Source organism: Talpa occidentalis, unplaced genomic scaffold (assembly GCF_014898055.3).
Source record: "Talpa occidentalis isolate TD23 unplaced genomic scaffold, MPIMG_talOcc4v2.1 talOcc4.8, whole genome shotgun sequence".
Classification (NCBI taxonomy): domain Eukaryota; kingdom Metazoa; phylum Chordata; class Mammalia; order Eulipotyphla; family Talpidae; genus Talpa; species Talpa occidentalis.
In genome coordinates this window covers 71,308,884-71,328,842 of record NW_023605194.1, presented here as the reverse complement: position 1 = coordinate 71,328,842, position 19,959 = coordinate 71,308,884, and the positions used below count along the sequence as shown (strand labels likewise).

General features: G+C 64.1%; 1 protein-coding gene across 8 annotated transcripts; it reads left to right on the top strand.

Annotated features, from left to right (window-relative positions):
• Positions 1–27: 27 nt before the first annotated feature.
• Positions 28–19,773, top strand: CAMK1G (calcium/calmodulin dependent protein kinase IG). Of its 8 annotated transcripts, none has more exons than XM_054690243.1 (14): positions 28–745; positions 2,438–2,616; positions 8,286–8,406; positions 9,131–9,259; positions 11,324–11,398; positions 12,712–12,850; positions 13,332–13,455; positions 14,410–14,485; positions 15,329–15,441; positions 16,078–16,156; positions 17,283–17,370; positions 17,714–18,111; positions 18,864–18,986; positions 19,082–19,773. In XM_054690243.1, the coding sequence occupies exons 3-13, from the start codon at positions 8,315–8,317 to the stop codon at positions 18,952–18,954; spliced, it is 1,404 nt and encodes a 467-aa protein (XP_054546218.1). In that variant the 5' UTR covers positions 28–745; positions 2,438–2,616; positions 8,286–8,314; the 3' UTR covers positions 18,955–18,986; positions 19,082–19,773. The 8 variants fall into 8 exon arrangements, with proteins under 8 accessions (XP_054546218.1, XP_054546216.1, XP_037352200.1 ...); XM_054690242.1 differs by lacking the exon at positions 28–745 and adding an exon at positions 1,954–1,993; XM_054690241.1 differs by lacking the exons at positions 28–745; positions 2,438–2,616 and adding an exon at positions 1,799–1,993 and having other exon boundaries at positions 17,717–18,111.
• The last annotated feature ends 186 nt before the right edge of the window (positions 19,774–19,959 follow it).

Sequence of the window (19,959 nt, the reverse complement as noted above, 5' to 3'; positions counted from 1 at the left end):
AGCTGTACACACACACATCCCACGCAGCTGTACATACGCGCACACACATATGCAGACAACCAGCAGTGGAAATACAAGCCTCCAAGAGCTTGTGGGACCAAGGCTGGCTTGGATTGGGCAGCGCGGGGGGACCCACTCTGAGAGCAGCCAGCCTCACGCGCACACACGCCTCGCTGACCGCGTGTCCAAGCTGATGTCGCCTGGTTGGGCTTCATGGATAAAGGGGGGAAGAACGAGTGAGTGAGGAGTGAACAAGCCAGGAGGCCACCCCCCTTCCGCCCTACCCCCAGAAGGCTCCAGGCCCTGGTCAAATAAAAGACAGGGGTGGGGGGGAGAAGTCGCCTTAGAGCAAGGGTTAGGATGGCTTTGCCTCCCCCACTGCCTGTTCCTTTCCTCACCCTAAACCACCCCTGCGTCCCGCTGCCAGACGAGGGGCCTGCGGGGTGGGCAGGAAACCCTGGCTGTTCGCATCCGGCACTCGCCAGCTTCCCGCCTCTGAGGACATATGGAGGCCCCGGCCACTGCTGGCCAAACCTGAAGCCAGCCCAGAAATGACCGGCCTGCCCGTGGCCCCCATCTGGCAGGGCTGCCTGGGGCCAGCGCCTCCCAGACCTCCAGGCTGATCCTGGAGCCATCCAGGGATCCTCTGGGCATCTCCAGCCCTCACAGCCCCCATAGCCCCATCTCTGGGGACACAGGAGTTGCCCCCGCAGCGCAGCTGCTGTGGGACTCGGGATGTTTCCTGGTGAGTATCCTCTTTGGGGACCGGAGTGGGGTGCAATAATTGCGGGTCTGAGTTGCCGAAGGGGCGAGGCCGGGGCACTAGCTACTCCAAGAATTCAAACTTGCAGGCAAGATGCAGCATTAGCGCTTGTGTGCGTGTGCCAGGGTGTGTGCACAGGTGTGTGTGTGTGCACATGTGTGCATCATCCAACCCTTGAGAAACATTATGGAACCCCTGGTACACCGGCTGTGGGCCGTCGCAGCACGGTGCTGTCCCCACCCCAGGCGTCCGTGTTGGTCAGGACCCACCCCAGGCCTGGTCAGGACCCAGGAGGAGCTGGCTGCCTTTGGGGCTAGCAGGGGAGGGTGCTAACCCCGGTGGGCTGCCCTATGGGTGAAAGTGGACATGGGATGTGGAAGGAAGGGGGCACTTACCAGGAGTCCCAGGAAGAGGGACCAGGCCCTGCCAGTAGATGCAGGGGGATGAGAGAGGGGCAGGACAGCAGAAGGGGCGGGGGGAGGGGAGGTTGGGGGTTGGGTATGAGGAGCAGCCTCCCCAGAAGGTTGATCTCCTGGGCCTGCTGGGTTGGATGCGGGAGGTCTAGGCATATCAGAGAACTGGTGGCTCCCCATCAGTGTGTCCCTTCCACGCATGAGACACTGGTGGACACGCGGTGTCCATACCCCAGTGCTGGGAAAGGTGACCGCAGACAGCACAGCCCAGCGGCCGAGCCCTTAGCAGGGAAACTGAGGCAGCAGTGCCAGCTTCTCCCTGGGGTCTGTCCTCTTCAGAGCTCATGTACCTGTCCTTGGGTCCTTTTCTCTTCCATGCTCTCCCTGTCACACACATGGGTGCAAACACGATTACACACACACCCCACACACATCCAAGGGTCCCTTTGCGGAAGCATTTCTCTGGATCACACTGGATGCTGTGGGAAGGGATGGAACAGAGGGAAGCAGGGAGAGGCCAGCCGCCCTCATTCCTCCCCTTTAAGGCTGCCTGGTTACGGTCCTGAGGAAGAAAACCCCTGCAGTCCTCCCCTTTAACTCGGGTTATTGCGAGGGGGAGCGGTGGTGCGAGGGGGAGCGGTGAAGGGGAGCGGTGGTGCCGGCAGGCAGAGCAGTGGTGCTGGCAGAGCGCGGAGCCCACACATGCAGAGCAGGCAGGAGGATGTGTGCCCAGAGCCAGGTCTGCAGAGCCCCTCTGTGACCACTTGGGGCTCGTCTCAGCCCGCTCCAATCTCACCTGACTCCTGGGGTGTCAAGGGTAAGTTGTGAGTTGCCTGGGAAAAGAAGTCTGGGGAACAGAGGGGCTTTCTTGGGGAGCTCTGCTTCAGCAGGAACCTGTGCTCTCTGCAGGAGGGGGGCCTGCCCCAGCCTGGCCCTGTGTCAGGGAGTGCTGGGCTCCCCAGCCAGCAGGGGCTGCGCTCTGCATGGGGTCAGGCCGGACCTCCAGGGTTTGCACCCCTCAGCCTGCCTACCTGCCCCCCTCTCGGCCTCTGAGCACACCTCAACGGGTGTGCTCCTCTGCCTCCCGTGCTCGCTTGACCGGAGGTGGGGACTCAGTGGGCAAGTGGGAGGTTTGTAAACAGCCTGTTGGTCTGCACCCCAGACAGGACAGCACCCCATCCCTCCCTCGGACTCGCAGCTGCAGGGCTGCATTTGGACACCGCTCCCTTGACCACCAGCCCCCCTCAACTTCCCGGTTTAGTTTCAGGTAAAGATGTTTAAAGGAGACCCAGTCACCGCCGCCCCTGGCCCATGGCCCCTGCTCTCCACGTAACTTTGACGCACAAACATCATTAACCCTCAGGCTCCCGCAGCCAGGCAGGAGCCGACCGGAGCGAGTCTGCGGAGGGCGCAACAGCCACATTCCACATTCCGTCCTGGGTAAGGAGCTGCTCTGGCTGTGGTCACCTCCCCCTGCTCCGGGACTGAGGGGGCCCCAGGCCCTTGCTCAGCTGTCCCCACAGGGCCGCGGGCAGTGCCTGCCCTCAGGAACTGCCTCAGGCCAGCCCACTGACCCCAGTTCAGCAGCTAGCCCGGACACGGCTGGACACGGCTGGACACGGCTCACCCCAGGGACGGCAGCGCCCAAAGCTGCTGGCACCTTCGGTGACCTTGCCCTGAACTGCAGGCAGGAGGCAGGAGGCAGGACGCTCTTTAGAAAGGGGCAGAGGCCAGGCGTGGGTAGGTCTGTGGGGAGGAGCGGCAGGAGGTGCGTGGCCTCAGAGCCCAGCGGTCTGGTGTTGAGACCCACCCAGCCCCACACTGGACCCGGGAGCAGCTGGGTGGGGAGGAGTGGGGGGTGGGGAGGAGTAGGAGAGAGGCAACAGGTGTGAGGCGGGGCAGGGCAGGCTTCCCCACGCTGGGAGGGGGCAGTGGGCTTGAGACCCCTGAGGCAAGCTCCCCAGCCAGAGCTGTCAGGGTGGCCCACCTGGCAAGCGGGGCGCAGGGAAGCCATGATGGGGGAAGGGCGCTAAGGGGCGGCCCCGGCCACCAGGACGGAGTCTGGCTGGAAAGACCCCAGCGCAATCACTGCCCCTCTTCCCCATTCACGCAGCACACGCCGGAGATAAACAGCCGCGTGCGCAGGCGGGCGCAGGCGCGGAAGGCCAGCGTGAATGAGCCGCTTAGTGGGGTGCGGGGACCGAGATGGGGGCTGGGCCGGCACAGCCGCAGTCAATGGACAGCGGGGCGGGGCGGGGCGCGGCAGGGGCAGGGCGCACAATACTGGATGATGGTGGCTGAGGGGTAGTTGCGAGGTCAGTCGGCGCTGAGGGAGGACTTGGTGGTGGTGGTGCCCTGTGAATGGGGGGGGTCTGCAAGGGCAGTGTGCAGGGCGTGGGCGTGGGCTCCTCCCAGTGAGGGCCTGGGTCAGGGGCCTGTGTGGGCGCTCAGTTGCAGGGCCCCCCCCCACCCCCGCGGCTGATACACAACCCCCCAGAAGGGACCCCTCCCCTTGCGGGAGGCAGGGTGCTCAGGCTGGCTCCAGCTCTGAAAGCCAAGGTCAAGGCTGGGGGCTGCAGGAGCCGCAGTCTCTGGGGTCTGTGAGGGAAGGCTGGTGACTGGGTCTCCTGTGAGCTCAGCCCGCTTTTCACCCCCCAGGGGACACCCCCATGTGGGAGGCACAGGGAGTGACGGCTAGGGTGCAAGGGTAGTGACCCACTTGCACTAAGGCAAGGTGGTGGACACGCAGACGACACTATGTCCCTTGAAACTCACAGAAGGGCCAGCCAGCAAGTCCCCTGGAGAGACCCAGAGAGGCAGCGTGCACCCATCCAGCTCCCGTGCAGCCACACGTCTCCGGGTTCACTTCCAGGCCCTGTGGCTGCTTCTGTGACTGGACCCCAATGTATGAAAACTCACGTGTTGCTGGACACTTGAGGAAGGCAGGGAGGAGAGGCCCACAGAGCCCTGCCCAGCCAGGGCCCAGCCTGTGACTCATGTCCTGCCCATGGGCAGCGCCACCTGGCTCCATGGGACTGCTAAAGTGGGCACTGCCCAGGCTGCCCTGCCCAGGGCTGCTGGGCCTCCATGCAGGGCGGCACGAGTCCTTTGGGAGCCAGTAGCTCTCCTCGATGTGTCGAGCCTCACTCAGTGCCCAGGGTCGCCCGAGAAGGCCAGCCCCACCCCAGGTACACTGAGGCCGAGAGGGGGTCTGAGCCTGCTGGCACGCTGGCTCCCCTGACTGACAGGGGTGGACACCGGAGGCCGCTCAGACAAGCGAGGAATCAGCGCTTCAAGAATGTCCCAGTCCCCGTTTTCCTAAGTTCACTCCGAGCACCCCAGAACCTCTGGATGCTAGTGGGGCTGCCAGCGGGGAAGGCTCCAGGGCTGCACGATGGGGCGTCCTGGTCAGTGGTGTCCAGCGGGGGCCTCAGGGACAGAGACTTTACCAACCTCGGGTGGGGCATGAGCCCCGGGGGCTGCAGACTCAGCCTGTGGGTCTTCTGGGGCTAACACCCTCTGTCACTGACTTCCAGTCCGTCTCCTTCCTTCAAGGAGCAGTGGGCCATGCAGCCCCAGGCCCAGTGGCGCCCTGGTAGGCGCTTCTTTCTGGGGACTCTCAATCTGGGGGAAGGTGGCAGTCCGAAATGGACTACAAGAAACTGGTGGCCAGGCGAGAAGGCACCCAACTTTAGCCTGTACAGCCTCGTGGCAGGAAGGCCCAGCTCACGTAAGATGAGCCAGCTGGGAGCCTGCGCCTTGGAAGGAAGCGAGGGGCAGAGGGGCACGCAGTGTTGGCCAGGGTCCCCAGGAGGCCCTGGCTGCCCTCCATGCCCCAGTGCCAGGCAGTGTTGACCGGTCTCTGAGCTGGAAACTGGAGTTGCAACTCAGATATGCCTCCTCTGGCTGCTCCTGATGATTTCAGGAAGGACTGTGACCATGGGGCCAGGTTGGACCAGAAGCCTTGGAATGGAAACTGGACAATTCTAGGACTCTGGAGCCCAGATTGGGAGGCAAAGTCTAGCGGCAGTCCAGAGCCGCATCCAACTGTCACTCTGATCACAAACTTTGGATTAGAGGCATGGGCAAGGGGCTCGGGCGGGCAGGGGTTCCGGGCAATGGGGAGGGGCAGGCACCTTTGGGTGCGGTGATGACCATGAAAGCCAACCTCATCCATCTCAGCACCCGCCCCAGCTGGTGCCACCCCGAGGGCCCTTGGAGCACTGGGAGGAGGGCGGACTGGGCCCTCTGCTGCTATGCACTTGGCTCACCTCTCCCCCCACGTCCAGGGTCCTAAGCACCCCCAGAGTCCTGACCCCCAGGTCCTGAGCCCCCCAGGGTCTGGAGCCCCAGGCTGTCACCCTCAGGCCTCCTCCTGGTCTTCTCAAACCCCAGAAAAGTCAGGGACACTGCTTGGAACTCTGATCCTCAGGAAGGCTGTTTTGGGGGGCATGCTCTTGGGAAATCACAGAGGGTACTACTGGAGCTGGGGGGCAGGGCACAACCCCCACACTGTCCTGCACCCCCTGGAGCTGGCCCCGCCCATTGTCCCAAGTCCCCTTTCGCAGGCTCTGGGTGTGAACTGCCTTGTCTTACGTGGGCCTGCCGCACCCCCTCCGCCTGCTCTGAAGTCACAGCTGAGCCCCGGGCACAGAGAGCTTGGGAAGCGAGTGGGCTGGAGCTGTGTTTTCCTGTAGCTCACAGGGCTAAGAATACTGTTTTTAAGCTCTTGAAGTGAATGGGAGAGAAGGAACAGCCAGTCCAGATCTGCCGGTGAGGGGGAGCCCTGAGACAAGAGCCCCCAAGGGGATCTCTGAGGGTCCAGCCGTTGTCCCCAGCCAGAAAGAAGGGTCGATGCCCCCCTGCCTGGTCGACGCCCCAGCCCACAGCACTGTGGGTTTTGGCTGAGGCTGCGAGATGGGAAGACACAGAATGGGGGTGCCTCCCTTTAATCCCACCCTGCGCCCTAGCCCCGCTATGACCCAGACCGCCCCTGCGGGGGTCTGTCCAGGAGAGGCTCGGAGAGGCTCGGCCATCGTGGCCACCCACCCAGCTGGTCTGAAGAACCCTCTGCACTGCCAGTTTGTCTCCCTGAGCCACCTCCTCGGGGCCTGCAGGGCGGGCCAGCGTCCAGGGGCAGCGCCAACACCCAAGGAGCCCTCCCCTGGCTAATGCCTCACATCTGAGGTGGCATCCAAGGTGTGCCACCCCGATGGGGACCCTGCGACGCCCTCTACAGAAGCTGGGACCCTCCCCAGCTGGTCAATAGGCAGAGGGGCAGAAGAGGGTCAACCCCTGGTTCTTGGAGGGATGAGGGGTGAGGAGGAGCCCCGAGGGCAGCTCCAGTGGGTGCCACGGACACACGAGGTGGCTGTCCTGGCGGTAGAGCTGGCCTTGCCTCCCTGGGGGTCAGGTCACGCTGCTCCTCCCCAGGCCTTACTTCTGTCTGCCCTTGCCACTCAGGCCAGGTCGGATGAGACTGTGGGCACATCCTGCTGGAATGTGCCCCCAGGGGGCCTGGCAACCCAACCATCCAGGCACCAGCCCCCTTTCCACCAGTGGGTGAGGTGAGAGCAGAGTGGTGTCTTGCTCCTGCCCAGGGCCACTCGCTCAGGGCGGCAGGCCTGGCAAATGCGCTTCCTCCTGCTCCCCAGGCTCCATCCCCTTGTGGGGTTTGGGGCTGGCATGGAAGCTGGAGTCCTCCAGTGGGGCTCCCCTGTGGGCTCCTCATCACAGCTAGGGTTGGGGGGCGGCAGTCTCAATGCGCTAGTCTGCTCACCACATGGCACCCTGCGCTGGCCCCGTCCACAGGTGAGCCTGCAGACTCCCAGCCCAGGCGCTGCCTCTGGCCACTTGGCCAGTGGCCAGCAGAGGCAGATCCCACCTGCACTGGCCTCCAGCCCCTGCTCTTATCCACCACCATGAAGCTCGCTCTTCCTCTCAGTTCTGAGGTCTTTAGAAGCCCCGGGGACTCCACGGGACCCAAAGGAGTCTCCCTTTCCCTCCCAGACACTCAGCGTTCCCCACCACCCAGCCAGTGGGGCCGGTGGACCAGAGCTGAGCCCCTCCCAAAAGCCGGCTTCACTCTGGGCAGCAGGACCCTACAAGGAACCTCCCCTGCCCCTGCTCTGCCAGAAGCACCAGCATCAGCCCAGCCTGCCACCCACAGGCACTCGCTGGTGCCTACTCACTGCCTCCACATACTCTGGGCCGCCTCCTTGCTCTGCACAATATAGGTCCAAGCCAGGAACAAGCCCCTGCCCTCTGCTCCACCAGCGGGGGCACCCCCAGCTCCTCCAGCTCCTCCGTGCTGCCCATTTACCTCCGAGAAGAGGCTAATTCTTCCGGAGACTCTCAGGCCTCCATGCCCCCTCTGACCACTCACCTCCACAGCCACAGGGCCCCCCCAGCCACCCCCTACAGGGGCCCCTTCTCACCTGTCCCTTCACAGCCCCCACCCACCTCAGAGGCCTCCCCAGACCTGCCCGAAAAGACCCTGTTATGGGGCCTTGGCAGGGGCTGTGGGTGGTGACATACATGGGAAAGGTGGCCCTGGGCCTGAGTCACACACGGTACCAGGCAAGGTCACCAGGTAGGAAGCAGCGTAGTAGTAGAAGGAGGGGCCCAGGCCCTCAGAGGGAACAGAAACACAGAGACTCTTAAGAGAGGTGATCCCAGCCGCAGTCGCAGCCCAGCCACGGCACTCCTGCACTTGGCTGCCCACTGCCAGGCCCTGCCCATGGACACTGGCCCGAGGCGCCCACTGTCCCAGCCAACTGAGCCACGTGCTGTGTCTGGCGGAAGCAGTGTCCACTTGTCCGCCTACCTTTCCATCCTCCGGCCAGGGTAGGCAGGTTGGAGCAGGGCCAGAAGCGGGGACCCATCACCCTGGTCGGCCCCGGGGGCCTGGCTGTCAGTGCACAAGGCACAGCGTGGCACGCCCGCCACTGCCCCGGCTCCCCATGCGTGTGGCCCCGCGGCAGAGGCCTCTCCTGCGCTGTAGCCTTGGTCCACGCCCTTCCACCCAGCCACTCGGGGAGGGCTTGAGTTCCTTCTCTCCACTTGTACTCAGAGCCTTGAGAACTCCGCTGACACCCCTCCTCCCACAGCATCCCCCGAAGCTTCGACTCTGGAGGTGATGGGGAGGCAGGAAGAGCAGGACTGCGGCTCCTGGAAGAAGCAGACCACCAACATCCGCAAGACCTTCATCTTCATGGAAGTGCTGGGGTCGTGAGTCGGGGCTGGGGTGGCCGGGTTGGCCAGGAAGGGTGCTGCCCAAGAGCTGGGGGTGGGGATAGAGGAGCCAGTTCTGTGGAGGAGAGCGGTAGCGGTGAGCAGGGAAGGGGGAGTGGTGAATAGGGCAGGAGGTCTGGGGCAAGGCAGCCCTGGGCAGACAGGCCCCTGGTCAGGATGCCCCAGCCCTGGCGGAGGCTTCTATCTGGGCATCGCCCACCATAGGGCAGCTTTTTGCTGAACCTCCCAGACACTATCCACACGCAGGGTCCTGGGCAGCCATGGGGGTGCTGGGAAGTGTAGGACCATGCTCCACCCATTTGCCCTGCCCAGGGGGCTATGTCTCCGTGGTGCCCACCCCATACCCAGGCTCCCAGTGAGAACCTTGAGCAGGAAAAGCACCCCTTCTGTCTCAGCCAGCACCCTAGCCCCCAGGGTTTGCTGGCCTCCGGACCCCAGCCCCCAGCCCCTCTGAAGCCTGTGACTGGCTTCTCTGAGGGCTTTGCCATGTGGGGTATGCCCCACAAGGAAGCAGAGTCGCTGGGATCATCCCCCAGTCACAGAGCAGGAGTCAGATCCGCCTGGTGCCTGTGTCTCCACCAAGGCCGCAGGCGCGTCAGCTGGGCCTGCACCCCCACAATGACCGGGGATCCACAAGGGCCAGGCAGGGTGCCCCGGAGCCGCCAGCTCTGACTCCCGGCTCTCCTGCTCTCCTGCTCAGGGGGGCATTCTCGGAGGTTTTCCTAGTGAAGCAGAGGGTGACCGGGAAGCTTTTTGCCCTCAAGTGCATCAAGAAGTCACCCGCCTTCCGGGACAGCAGCCTGGAAAACGAGATTGCCGTGCTGAAAAGGTGAGCAGATGAGGGCTGGTCGGGGAGAGGGGAGCGGGGTCCCCACCCCAGGGCAGCGGCTGGGGGGTCAGTGCGGCCTCCAGCCATGGCAGCCGGACGGCGGAGACCAGCGAGCGAGCAGCTCCGGGGAGCAAAGTCAGCCGAGGGCCAGGAGGAGCTGGTCCAGGACACGGCACAAAGCTGGGGAGTTAGCCTGACCAGCCCGGCGGCGGCCCTGAGGCCACAGCAGCCCTGCAAAGCCCAGGGCGACCGCTGCATCAGGGGCCCCAGGGACAGGCCGCGAGCACCTCCTCAACAGTTCCCGCCTTGGCGTGGAGACAAGATCCTCACAGTGCTCGTCCCACAGCAGAGGACACACACTCACTCACTTAGCCGGGTGCTCCCTCAGCCGTGTGCTCACTCAGCTGAGTGCGTGTGGTCAGCACGCTGCTGGCGCTCTGCCAGGAAGACCTGGGGTCTGTAGGCTGAGGGGAGCAGTGGGCAGGGCAGTGCCAGTGTTGACACGGAGCTGGAGGAGCAGCGTCAAGGGAAGAGCTAGTGTGGAAGCCCTGGAAGCATCTGGAACAAACAGCCCACTGACCTGGACATCGGTGAAGATTGTCGTGTTTGTTCTAGGGGCAAGGCCGGGAGAGGGTTTAAGGAAGGGGCCGCATGGATGGGGATGGACACCCCCCCCCCAGGGACTCAGGTGAGGCTCGAGGACACAGCAGAGAGAGGACTGGACTGGACTCAAGACTTCCAGAGAGAAAAGCGATGGCCGTGGGTTGGCTGGTGAGCAAGGAGCCCTGAAGGTGACATTGAGCTTGACTGGGTCGCGCCTGGTCCCACTGCCTGGGGCAGCAGGCAAGGACGCAGCAGGATGTGCTGTCTGAGGCCTCCACCGTCCAGGCGTGCCTGGCAGGGTGCGGGGAGCCAGGTCTCCAGGGAGATCTGGGCAGAGACGCAGGGCTCGCGGACAGCCAGCCAGATGCTCTGCGCAGTCCTCGTGTCTCGCCCGTCCCAGCACACAGATGCTCCGTGAATGATTCCAGTGAGTGAGTCATCGATTGATCAGTGCTAGCATGTCCACTTCTGATTGCACTTGAATCCATCAGCCACGCCATGGGAGCTCTGTATTTTTAGAAATAGCTTCAGAGGATGGCTGCTTGTGCATCAGAGCTCCACGCTAAGCGCTCTGCGTTCTCTCTCTTAACCTGATGACACTTCTGGGAAAGATGGTCGAGGGAGGCGAGGCCAAGCAGATCTGAGTGAGCAGGTGGTCACCCTGCTGGTGTGTGCCAAGTCAGAACTGAACCCAGCTCTGCTTTCTGACCCTGGATCCTCAGCACTGGCCCTGAGTGCAGCCCGCGGAGATCCCGCCTGGACGGGCATTGCTGCCTGGGGAGCCAAGCCCTCCGCCGAGCCAATCCCTCTGCCCGCCTGGCCTCCAACTGACCCGACCAGCCCCTGGGGCAGGTCCTGGACCCCGGTACCGGTGATGTGGCAGCAGATGGTTCTGCGGGGCCCTGCAGAGCCATGCCATGCAGGTGGCTGGCAGCACTTGTGCCTCTGCCCGTGCCCAGTCACCATGAGAAAAATATCTCCAGATGTCACCAAATGTCCCCGAGGGACCAAGCAGCCCCTGCTGGAGTCTCTGACCTCAAGCCTCCCACAGAAGCAGCTACAAAGATGCTTCTGCCTCCTCCTCATGGTGCCGAACCGAGCTCTGCATACCGTCCCCCCGCCCTCCCTCCCTACCTTCCCCCTGGCCCTTCCCCCAGGACCCAGGGGCACTTGCCATCCAGGCTCCTGGAGGCCACAGTCACCCAGGCAGAATCACCTGCTGTTGGTGCCGCACTCTCCAGTGGGGTGATGCCCAGAGTCCTGGGGTGACAGGAATGCTCGCTCCCTGGAGGCAGGCTGATTAGTTTCCCACCAAAAGGACAAGTCGGGCTACAGGGCTCTGGCGTCTCTCTGACTTCCTTTGTGGCCACCTGCTCAGTAGTGCCCCCCAGGCCCCCCACCAGCACCAAAGTTCAGTGGCCGGCTGTACTCCATGCCTGCCCCTCCCGCCTCTCCCCCCAGGATCAAGCATGAGAACATTGTCACCCTGGAGGACATCTATGAGAGCGCCACGCACTACTACCTGGTCATGCAGCTGTGAGTACTGTCCAGCACCTGGGGAAGCCGGCCAATGGCCAGGGAGGGGCCCTGGGAGGCCCCTGAGGCAGGGACTGAGTTCTGAGTCAGGACAACCCGCAGCCTTGCCGCTTGCTGACATAATTCCCCCCCAGTCCACAAATGGCCGTGACCCCATCCCACCTTCCCCCGCCCCCCCACGCCTGGCCCCCTTGGCTTCCTGGACCTGCCTGTGACTCCACAACTGATAGGGTGAGGCCCGGCCAGCACGGCCCCCAGGCCCCTTCTCTGCACCCGTGACTTGCACACACCTCAGCCAGTACATGCCGCCCAGGTGGTAGTCAGCACGTCCCTGGCACTGAGGGCAGCACCCCGGGGAGCAGGGCTGGGCACGGAGTGGGGTTTCCTGGCAAGGGACCGCTGGCTACGAACCGGCCATGCTATGTATTCAGTGCCGAGTGGAGCAGCCTGTGGCCTATGGGTGCTTCCGGGGTCTCAGGGGATACTCTTGTGCTCAAAGCCACTTCCCAGGAGACACCATGAGCTGCTGTTAGCCCAGGGACCCTGGACCCCAACACAGAAATGCAGAGCAGTCGGGGGAGTGGGTAGGCACCTGGAGCAGCCAGGCCACCGGCATGCTGCCCGGGGAGGGGCGGGCAGCAGGCATCCGTCTCTGCACAGCCATCTCCAGAGGCTGGGGCACTGTAAGGGCCCCCACAAGTCCCTTTCTCGGGCCTGGCTGCTGCCATGGAGCAGGTGGACACAGGCGGGGGGGCAGATGGGGTGCGGTCTGACTGGAGAACCCCCCATCCCCTGCCCTTGGCTGCTGTAGGCCCTGACCTAGGACACAGGGAGCTGCTGGGGGAGATGGCAGGGTCTGTTTCAGGCTGCAGCAGTCAGGCTGCTTGTCTTAGAGACAGCAGGGGAGGGAGAGGGGGTTGGGGATGCCTCAGCCATGTGGAGAAGGTGTGGGCGGGGCAGGGGCGAGGGGCTGCTCTGCGTGTCCGGTGGGCTAGGAAGCCCGCATGCAAGGCAGGCCAGGCGTGACAGCTGCTCTGGCCCGATGCACCTGGGCCTGGCCTTGGTCACCCCACCTCCGAGGCTGGGAGGGGCCGGGCCAGCGAGGCCAGCTGCTCCTTCCAGCACGGCACTGGGTCTGAGTCTTCCCCATTTCCTAGGCGGCCCAAGAGTGGGTGGATGGCACTGACCGCAGGGGGATGAGGGGCTTGCTGTGGGGCCCTAATCAGGGCGTGGCACAGCAATCGGCAGGCTCCAGCACCCTGTCCTGCCTCCTGCCCAGAGGGCACAGCACGGCCCTCCTGCTTTGCCCCCAGGGTTTCCGGCGGGGAGCTCTTCGACCGCATCCTGGAGCGCGGGGTCTACACGGAGAAGGACGCCAGCCTGGTCATCCGGCAGGTCCTGTCAGCTGTGAAGTACCTGCACGAGAACGGCATCGTCCACAGAGACCTCAAGGTGCGGCAGTGCGGACAGGGGGGACCGTGTCTGGCCATGAGCGGGGCACAGGCCGACCCCAAGGCCTCTGCCCTCTGGCCTCAGTCTTGGACACTTGCTCAGCTTGCCCTAGCCTCTCCCTGGAGGGTCCACGACCTCAGAAGCCTGGTCTACGGGCTACAGCCCAGTGGGCCCGAGTGTGACAGATGCTTGGAGGTGGCCCAGGGGCACACAGCCTCAGCCATCAGCCCAGGGTGGGCACCCTGAAAACACAGCCCATGTTGGCTCCAGGAGGCCAGGCTGCTGCCCCAGTGGCCACAAGGCCAGAGAGGCCAGGGCCACAAGCACGACTGGTGTGCTGGGCACAGGGCTGAGGGTACAGTGGAGGAGGATGGGGAGTCAGGCTGGCTGGAAGCCAGTACCCCAGGGGCTGCACAGCAGAGGAGGGGAAACTGTCCTGGGCGTCCCCCTGCCTTGCCCACTGAAAGGCTCTTGGCCGCAGCCTGAGAACCTGCTGTACCTGACCCCCGAGGAGAACTCGAAGATCATGATCACAGACTTTGGGCTGTCCAAGATGGAGCAGAGTGGGGTCATGTCCACAGCCTGCGGGACCCCCGGCTACGTGGGTGAGTCTGGAGCAGCAGGGAGGGTGACCCACTGCCTGCAGGCTGCTCCGGGTGGAGTGGTCACTCCTAGAGGTCAGGGTCAGCCGGCCCCTTGTGCCTCCGGAGCTGCTCAGAAACCATCCCCTGGCCCCCCTACTTCCCCGCCTGCACTTGAGCTCCCACCTTTGCAACTAGACAGGGACAGGGACAAGATCACGAACCCGAGGGTCATCAAGATGCTGGGGGCTGACCACAGCCCACCTCTCTCCTGGAGGACAGTGCTGGCCCCATTGTTGGTATCCAGAGGCACAGTGTTGAGTTTGGGTCCAAGGAACCCAGACTTGACCCCCTGCATTGATAGTCCTGTGGCCTCTGGGCCCCCAAAGTATAAGAGCAACGGGTGCCAGGCAGCACACCCCTGGGACCCAGCACCAGCCTCTCCTCTCAGCCAGCCTTCTCCTGGCCAGCTGGGACGTGGGAACACAGGAGGGTGGGCAGTCACTTCCAAGCCCTGTGGAGCCCACGGGCACTGGGCCCTTACCGGGCACAAGGGGAGGCAGCTCTCTGCTGTCCCAGGGAGCCCCATCAGAGGAAGACGAGGCTCAGTCCCTCTCTCCATCCAAGGGGCCAGTTCACCCCTTTCTCTGAGGTAACGGGGACTGCTGTCACAGGGCCCCTCGCTTGTGGGGAGACAGGCTTTGCCTGCAGGGAGGCTCCAGGCCCTGGGAGGGACCATCCTGCCTGGGACCACCACCACACACGGGGCTCTGCCTTCAGGGTCTATGTCTGACGGAGGAGCAGAGCCTGGAGACCCCATCTGGTGGCCATCAGTGGGCTGCTGCCACCCTTCCAGGGGGTGAGGGAGGGCCAGTCTTCCAGGGAAACCCCAGCCCTATCCTGGGCCGTTTTTAGCCGCCCAGTCCTCCCTAAGGCCTTTCCGGTCCTCAGCCCTGACTCACCTGGGTTTTGCCACAGCTCCGGAGGTGCTGGCTCAGAAGCCCTACAGCAAGGCTGTGGACTGCTGGTCCATCGGCGTCATCACGTACATCCTGTGAGCACTCGGACCACACCCCTGTGCCCCCGCGGCTCCCCACACCGCCCCCTGCATCCCCCACTCCAAAGCCCATGGTGTATGTGCCCACAGCTCTCTCACGCACATGCACACGTGCACAAGCCCGCACTCGTGCACGTGCATACATGCACACATTCATGTGTGTGCACACAGCTGTGCAGTCACACACTGGCCATGCACACGAACATTCGTGCACTCGCACACTCCTGCTGGTACACACACGCTCGCATACCTGTGTGCAGATGTATGCACACCACACACGTGCACACACAGGCCACATGCTCATGCACATAGTGCCATACTCCTATGCTGGTCGCCACTGGGTTCCAGAAGTGGTGCTCAGAGCAAGCCCACGGCCCAGCCCGCAGCTGGCACTGCCCGTTACTAGACAGCCTGCGGTGCTGGCTTGCAGGCGGCCACCAACTGGGGAGTGGCAGGCCCAGGGCTCACAGCTCGAGCATCTGTCCCAGCAGCATGAGCCCAAGCAAAAGGAAGGTGGGTGCAGTGGTCAGGGTGCGGCCTGTGGGGCACGGCCGGTTGGGCCTCCCTCTCGCTCCTCCCCAGGCACACCAGCACCTTTCCTGACCTGCCCTCACCTGCCCCGCACCCCTCTCACCTGCACATCTGGAAAGTTACCGCCTGGTGCATGGTCCATCAAGCACCGAGCTGGGGTGGAGCAGAACGGGGAGAGGCATGGGTGGGGACCGGGTCCCGAGGGACCGTCCCCGATGCCTACCCCAGCTGTGGTCCGCAGCACGCTGGTCCCAGCCACACCCTCCGTGTGTGTGGGTAGGGGCCCGCAGTGCCACCTGTCCCTCCCAGGCTGTGTGGATACCCGCCCTTCTATGAGGACTCCGAGTCGAAGCTCTTCGAGAAGATCAAGGAGGGCTCCTACGAGTTCGAGTCTCCGTTCTGGGATGACATTTCTGAGTCAGGTAAAACAGGCGGCTGGACAGGACAATGCTCCCAGCAGGCTGCAGAGGGTGCCCCAGGGGGACAGGCTGGATCTGAGCGCCCCAGGGCTGGGCCAGCGGGGAAAGTGGCCCATCTCCACGGCTCCAAGTTCAAAGAAATGACCTGCCTGCAGCCTGAGGCACCTGCGTTTGGTTTCTTGGAGGCGCAGAACCAACTGCCACAGCGGGAGGCTGCATAGCTGGTCAGAGGGGCCAGTTCTTGGGCCCAGGCAAACCCGAGGCCACGTGTGTCAGTCCTCACTGCGGCCTTGTGCTGCCTGGTCCCTGCTGAGCCGCTGTCCCCTGTTGGAGGTGGAAGTGATCCGCTGACCCGCTGGGCTGCCCTGGGCCAGTGCCCCGGGTCCAGGAACGCCCAAGTGGAGTGCAGGCTCCAGGCGCCCGTGACTCAGCGTCTGCTGGGTCAGCTCAGGCTCTGGGGAGTGGCAGGGAGGGTGGTGGTGGGTCATTACGCGGTTTGGATTTTTTCTCTCCTTGAAGACTGAAAACTGCCTCTTGGGCGGATTAGCTAAAGCCGCCTCCAGGGCCACCAGCCAGCGGAAGCGAATCTCCATCAGCTGCGAAACAGGGCTTGCCGTTGTCTCTGATTCTCCCCCTTAGCCAAGGATTTCATCTGCCACTTGCTGGAGAAGAACCCCGAGGAGCGGTATACCTGTGAGAAGGCCCTGCAGCACCCCTGGTGAGCGGGGTACGGGCTGCTGGCCCCTGCCCACAGCCTTTCCCAGGGCTGGCTGGCCACTGTGGACCCAAGCACGTGGGTCCAGCCGGTCCTCCGGCGGCAAGCTGTCTTTGACCCAAGAGAGGCAGGTGGGTGCCCACGGGCCCAGGACTAGCTCCTCGGGAGGCCGCAGGCAGCCGTGTACCGTTCTGCAGAGCACGGGGGCAAAGCCTTTCGGGGAGGTGGACTGAAGACAGTCACAAAGCAGACAGTTGGGAAGTAGGTGAACAAGTCCTGAATCCTGGTGCTGCAGAACCCCGGGGCTCCACTGTCCCCATTGGGCAGCCAGGACTGGGAAGCAGGTCCTCTGTCTCTGTGGCTGCCCGCCTGGCCGACCTTGACCCCCACCTGCATTGCCAGGATCCTGGCACACCTTCCCTGCCCCAAGGCCCGAGGGCTGCATGCCCCCAGCTGCCAGCTCGTTCTGAACTGCACCAGTGAGGGTGCCAGGCTCGCCCCAGAAGTCCTGCCTCACTTGAGCCCTGAGTGGGGCACCTTTGGTCCCCTGCTGACCGCCTCTCCTGTAGCCCCGTGCCTGCAGCCCCTGCGCCTGTCCATCTCGCGCTTACTTGTGCAGCTAGCCAAGAACCCCTCCCTCCTGGTGTGGATCAACGCTGGGAGGTTGAGGCCCTGGGGGTTGGGCCCTCCTGTTGCTCCTGGTCCCCTGCCCTAGCATGTGCCGTGCCTGTGCCTGCAGGCGGCCAAGCGCTGAGAGGCAGGGAACAAAGGTGGGCAGGAACGGGCAGCGGCAGGTGGTGCTTCCTTGCAGAGGTTTCCAGGTGAGGGTGCTCTGGCCAAGCTCTGAAATGAAGAAGGGGGGCACCCAAGTCTCCCCAGACACCCCTCCCTGCAGCTGCAGCAGGAGAGTGCTGTGTGTGGGATGCCATCGGATCTCAGGAGCCAGGCTGGGTGGCCCCAGGTGTCCTCCCACTGGACAGCCTGCCCTTGGGGTTGCCAAAGTAGAGTCCCCTGTGAGCTGTCCTGGGGGTTAGCTGCCCTCCTCCTGGGGTGTCCACTAGGCAGCCTTGCGGGCCCCCTACTGAGTGTCCCTGGCCCCCTCCCTCCAGCTGACCCCCTGTGCCCGCAGGATTGACGGGAACACCGCGCTGCACCGGGACATCTACCCATCAGTCAGCCAGCAGATCCAGAAGAACTTCGCCAAGAGCAAGTGGAGGGTAGGCAGAGGAGGGAGGGTGGCCAGGCAGCGGAGCAGGCCCTGTCCTGGGAGGGTCTCCCCTGAAGCTGTGCTGATGGGTGGGACCCCAGAGGGCGGGGCCTGTCCTGGGGGGGTGTCCACCGATGGCAGGGTGGGGGGGGACGATGGTGGTGTCCCCAGACAGCCGGCTGTCCTGGGGCGGGGTCTCCCCTTGGGGCAGAGTCTCCACCGGAGCCTGCTGTCCTGGCAGTCCCTTCCTGCAGCTGCCCGCAGACCCCAGCACCCTGGGCCTCTCTGAAGCAGCAGCGGCTCTGGCTTGAGGCCGCAGGCCGAGGGTGAAGGCGCGGTGTGTGTCCCCGCAGCAGGCTTTCAACGCGGCGGCAGTGGTGCACCACATGCGGAAGTTGCACATGGGCGTGCACAGCCCAGGCACCCGCCCGGAGGTGGAGAGCAGGCCGCCCGCGCCCCGTGCCCCCGCCGCCTGCCCCTGCTCCCCCGAGATCACCGTCTCCCGGGCGCCCGCACCGGACCACAGCGTGGCCCCCCCAGCCCTGGCCCGGCCCGCTGCCCCCGGAGGCAGGTCCCTCAACTGCCTGGTCCGCGGCTCGCTGCGTGTCAGCGGCAGCCTTGTGCCCATGCAGCAGGGACCCCTGGCCCGAGGGCCCTGCGGCTGCTGCTCCAGCTGCCTGAGCCTCGGTGGCAAAGAGAAGTCCTCCTGCTGCTCTGAACCAGCGCTGCTGAGAAAGGCCAACAGGAAACAGTGGGTGCCCCCCCCCCCCGCACCAGTGTCTGGGGAGAACTCTGGGGGAGGGGCTGCTCACTGGGGCTGCCCCCTCTGGCTGCACCGCCGCCCCTTTCACCCCCCTCCCCCAACGAGAAGGTTACTCTTCCTGCTGCTGGTTTGCCCATCTGCGAAATGGGTTGATTGGCTCCCTCTCTGCCCCCCCTCCCCAGGCGGTTTGCAGGCGGTAGGTGTTCAGGGAAGGAACAGAGATTAAATGATGGGGCAGAAACTGGGTCCTGTGGTCGTGAACGTCAGGCCCCCCAGTGTCTTTGGGGGGAGAGAGACTGGGCTGTCTTTTTTTCAAAGATTTATTTATACATACAAGAAGGGGTTCAGGCCAGAGGTGTGGGGATTTATTTATACATACAAGAAGGGGTTCAGGCCAGAGGTGTGGGGGGGGGGGTGAGAGGATTCCCCAGAGACAGAGTGGGGAACAGAACAGGCAGATCCACTGAAATCCACTGCTAAGGAGCAGTGGGGAGACTGGAGAGGTCTGCTGCGCCATGTGTGTCACTCCCTGGCCCGGGATGGACTCAGGCTACAGTGATGCAGATAGCTTCGTAGTGCTGAGACATGACCCCTGCGCCCCCAGAGAGCCCCTTCTGGGCTGTCTTTCAGCAGCTTCCACACTCTGCGGCTGCAGAGGGAGGCTGAGTGGACAGCGAGAGGATCCCCAGGGACTCAGCTTCCTGCTCACTCCTCAGGCTGCGGCTTTCTTTCCTCTCCAGGAACTTCAGTCCCAAGGCCATGGTGCCTGTCAAGGCCAGTGGCGGCCCCCACTGCCGGGCAGGGCAGGCTGGGGTTTGTCTCATCATGTGATGCCGGAGCCCGGCTGGAGCTGAAATTGCCAGGTGAGGGGCGGGGGGCCAGGGCAGGGGCCATGGGGGAGTCTGAACGAAGAGGGTGAGAGACTGGGGAAGCCACTCACCCTGACCCCTCCTGGCAGGAGAGATGTCCACCTCTTCTCTGCCCTTTCAAGCCTGGCGTCCACCCTGCAGGAGGAAGTAGGGACAGCGAGGCCTGGCAGGAGTGGGGTCCGGCCAGAAACAGCTGAGTGTCTGGGGCAGGCCCGGAGGCCCAGCGTGGGCCCCACATGGAGGCCAGGGGCTGCGGGCCTGTCCAGGCCTCCTGAGCTGCCTGCTCTGCCCCGGCCCACGTGTGGTGTGTGGCTGTGTTGTTTGTGGTGACAAGCTTTAACAGTTGGGCGGGCTGTGCCGCCTTCTCCAAGCAAAGCCATACGGAGCGCCCTCCAACGCCTCCCCCCAGCACACCCGTCTGTGCCGTCCGGTGCGCAGCACGTAGGACATTCTTGTCCCCGTGGCTATTGTCCATCTGCATGTGTGGCAGCTCTGCGAGTCTTGAGTTCCAGCCCCTGACCTGGGGTCACTTCCGACCACACGGAGACCCCAACCTGCCATGCACACGGGTGCCCCACCCTGTCAATAGCAGTGCCTCCTCTGCTGGCCTCCCAAGACCAGGCTTGCCACCCGGAGTGCCCCCGCCCTCACCAGCCCAGCGAAGGCTTGCAAGCCGCTCTCCACACTGCCCCTCTCCACCCTGGACTGGAGCCTTCACCAGCCCCTCCCCAGCCTCCTCTCCCCCGCTCCCCCAGTGTCCTAATGTGTCCTGCTCAATAAAATGGATCTATTTTTCTCTATAAGGTGTCCCTTTGTCTCTTCTCAGGACTTCTCAGCCCTGGGCGTGACTCAGGGGCGGGTGGGGGGGAAAGCCTGTGGGCACAGGCAGGAGGCACATGTGACATATCCCGGGCTAGACAGCCCTTGGGGCGCTGGGGGCCCCCCGCCCCCCGGGGTGGGGCCTTCT

What these genes read in the sequence shown, in the direction of transcription:
- CAMK1G (XM_037496303.2), top strand. Translation starts at nt 1,879, where the DNA reads ATGCAGAGCAGGCAGGAGGATGTGTGCCCAGAGCCAGGTCTGCAGAGC. An exon ending in TACTACCTGGTCATGCAGCT is followed by an intron (nt 11,399 to 12,711) that starts GTGAGTACTGTC and finishes CTTTGCCCCCAG; the next exon opens with GGTTTCCGGCGGGGAGCTCT. An exon ending in TCGCCAAGAGCAAGTGGAGG is followed by an intron (nt 17,371 to 17,713) that starts GTAGGCAGAGGA and finishes GTGTCCCCGCAG; the next exon opens with CAGGCTTTCAACGCGGCGGC.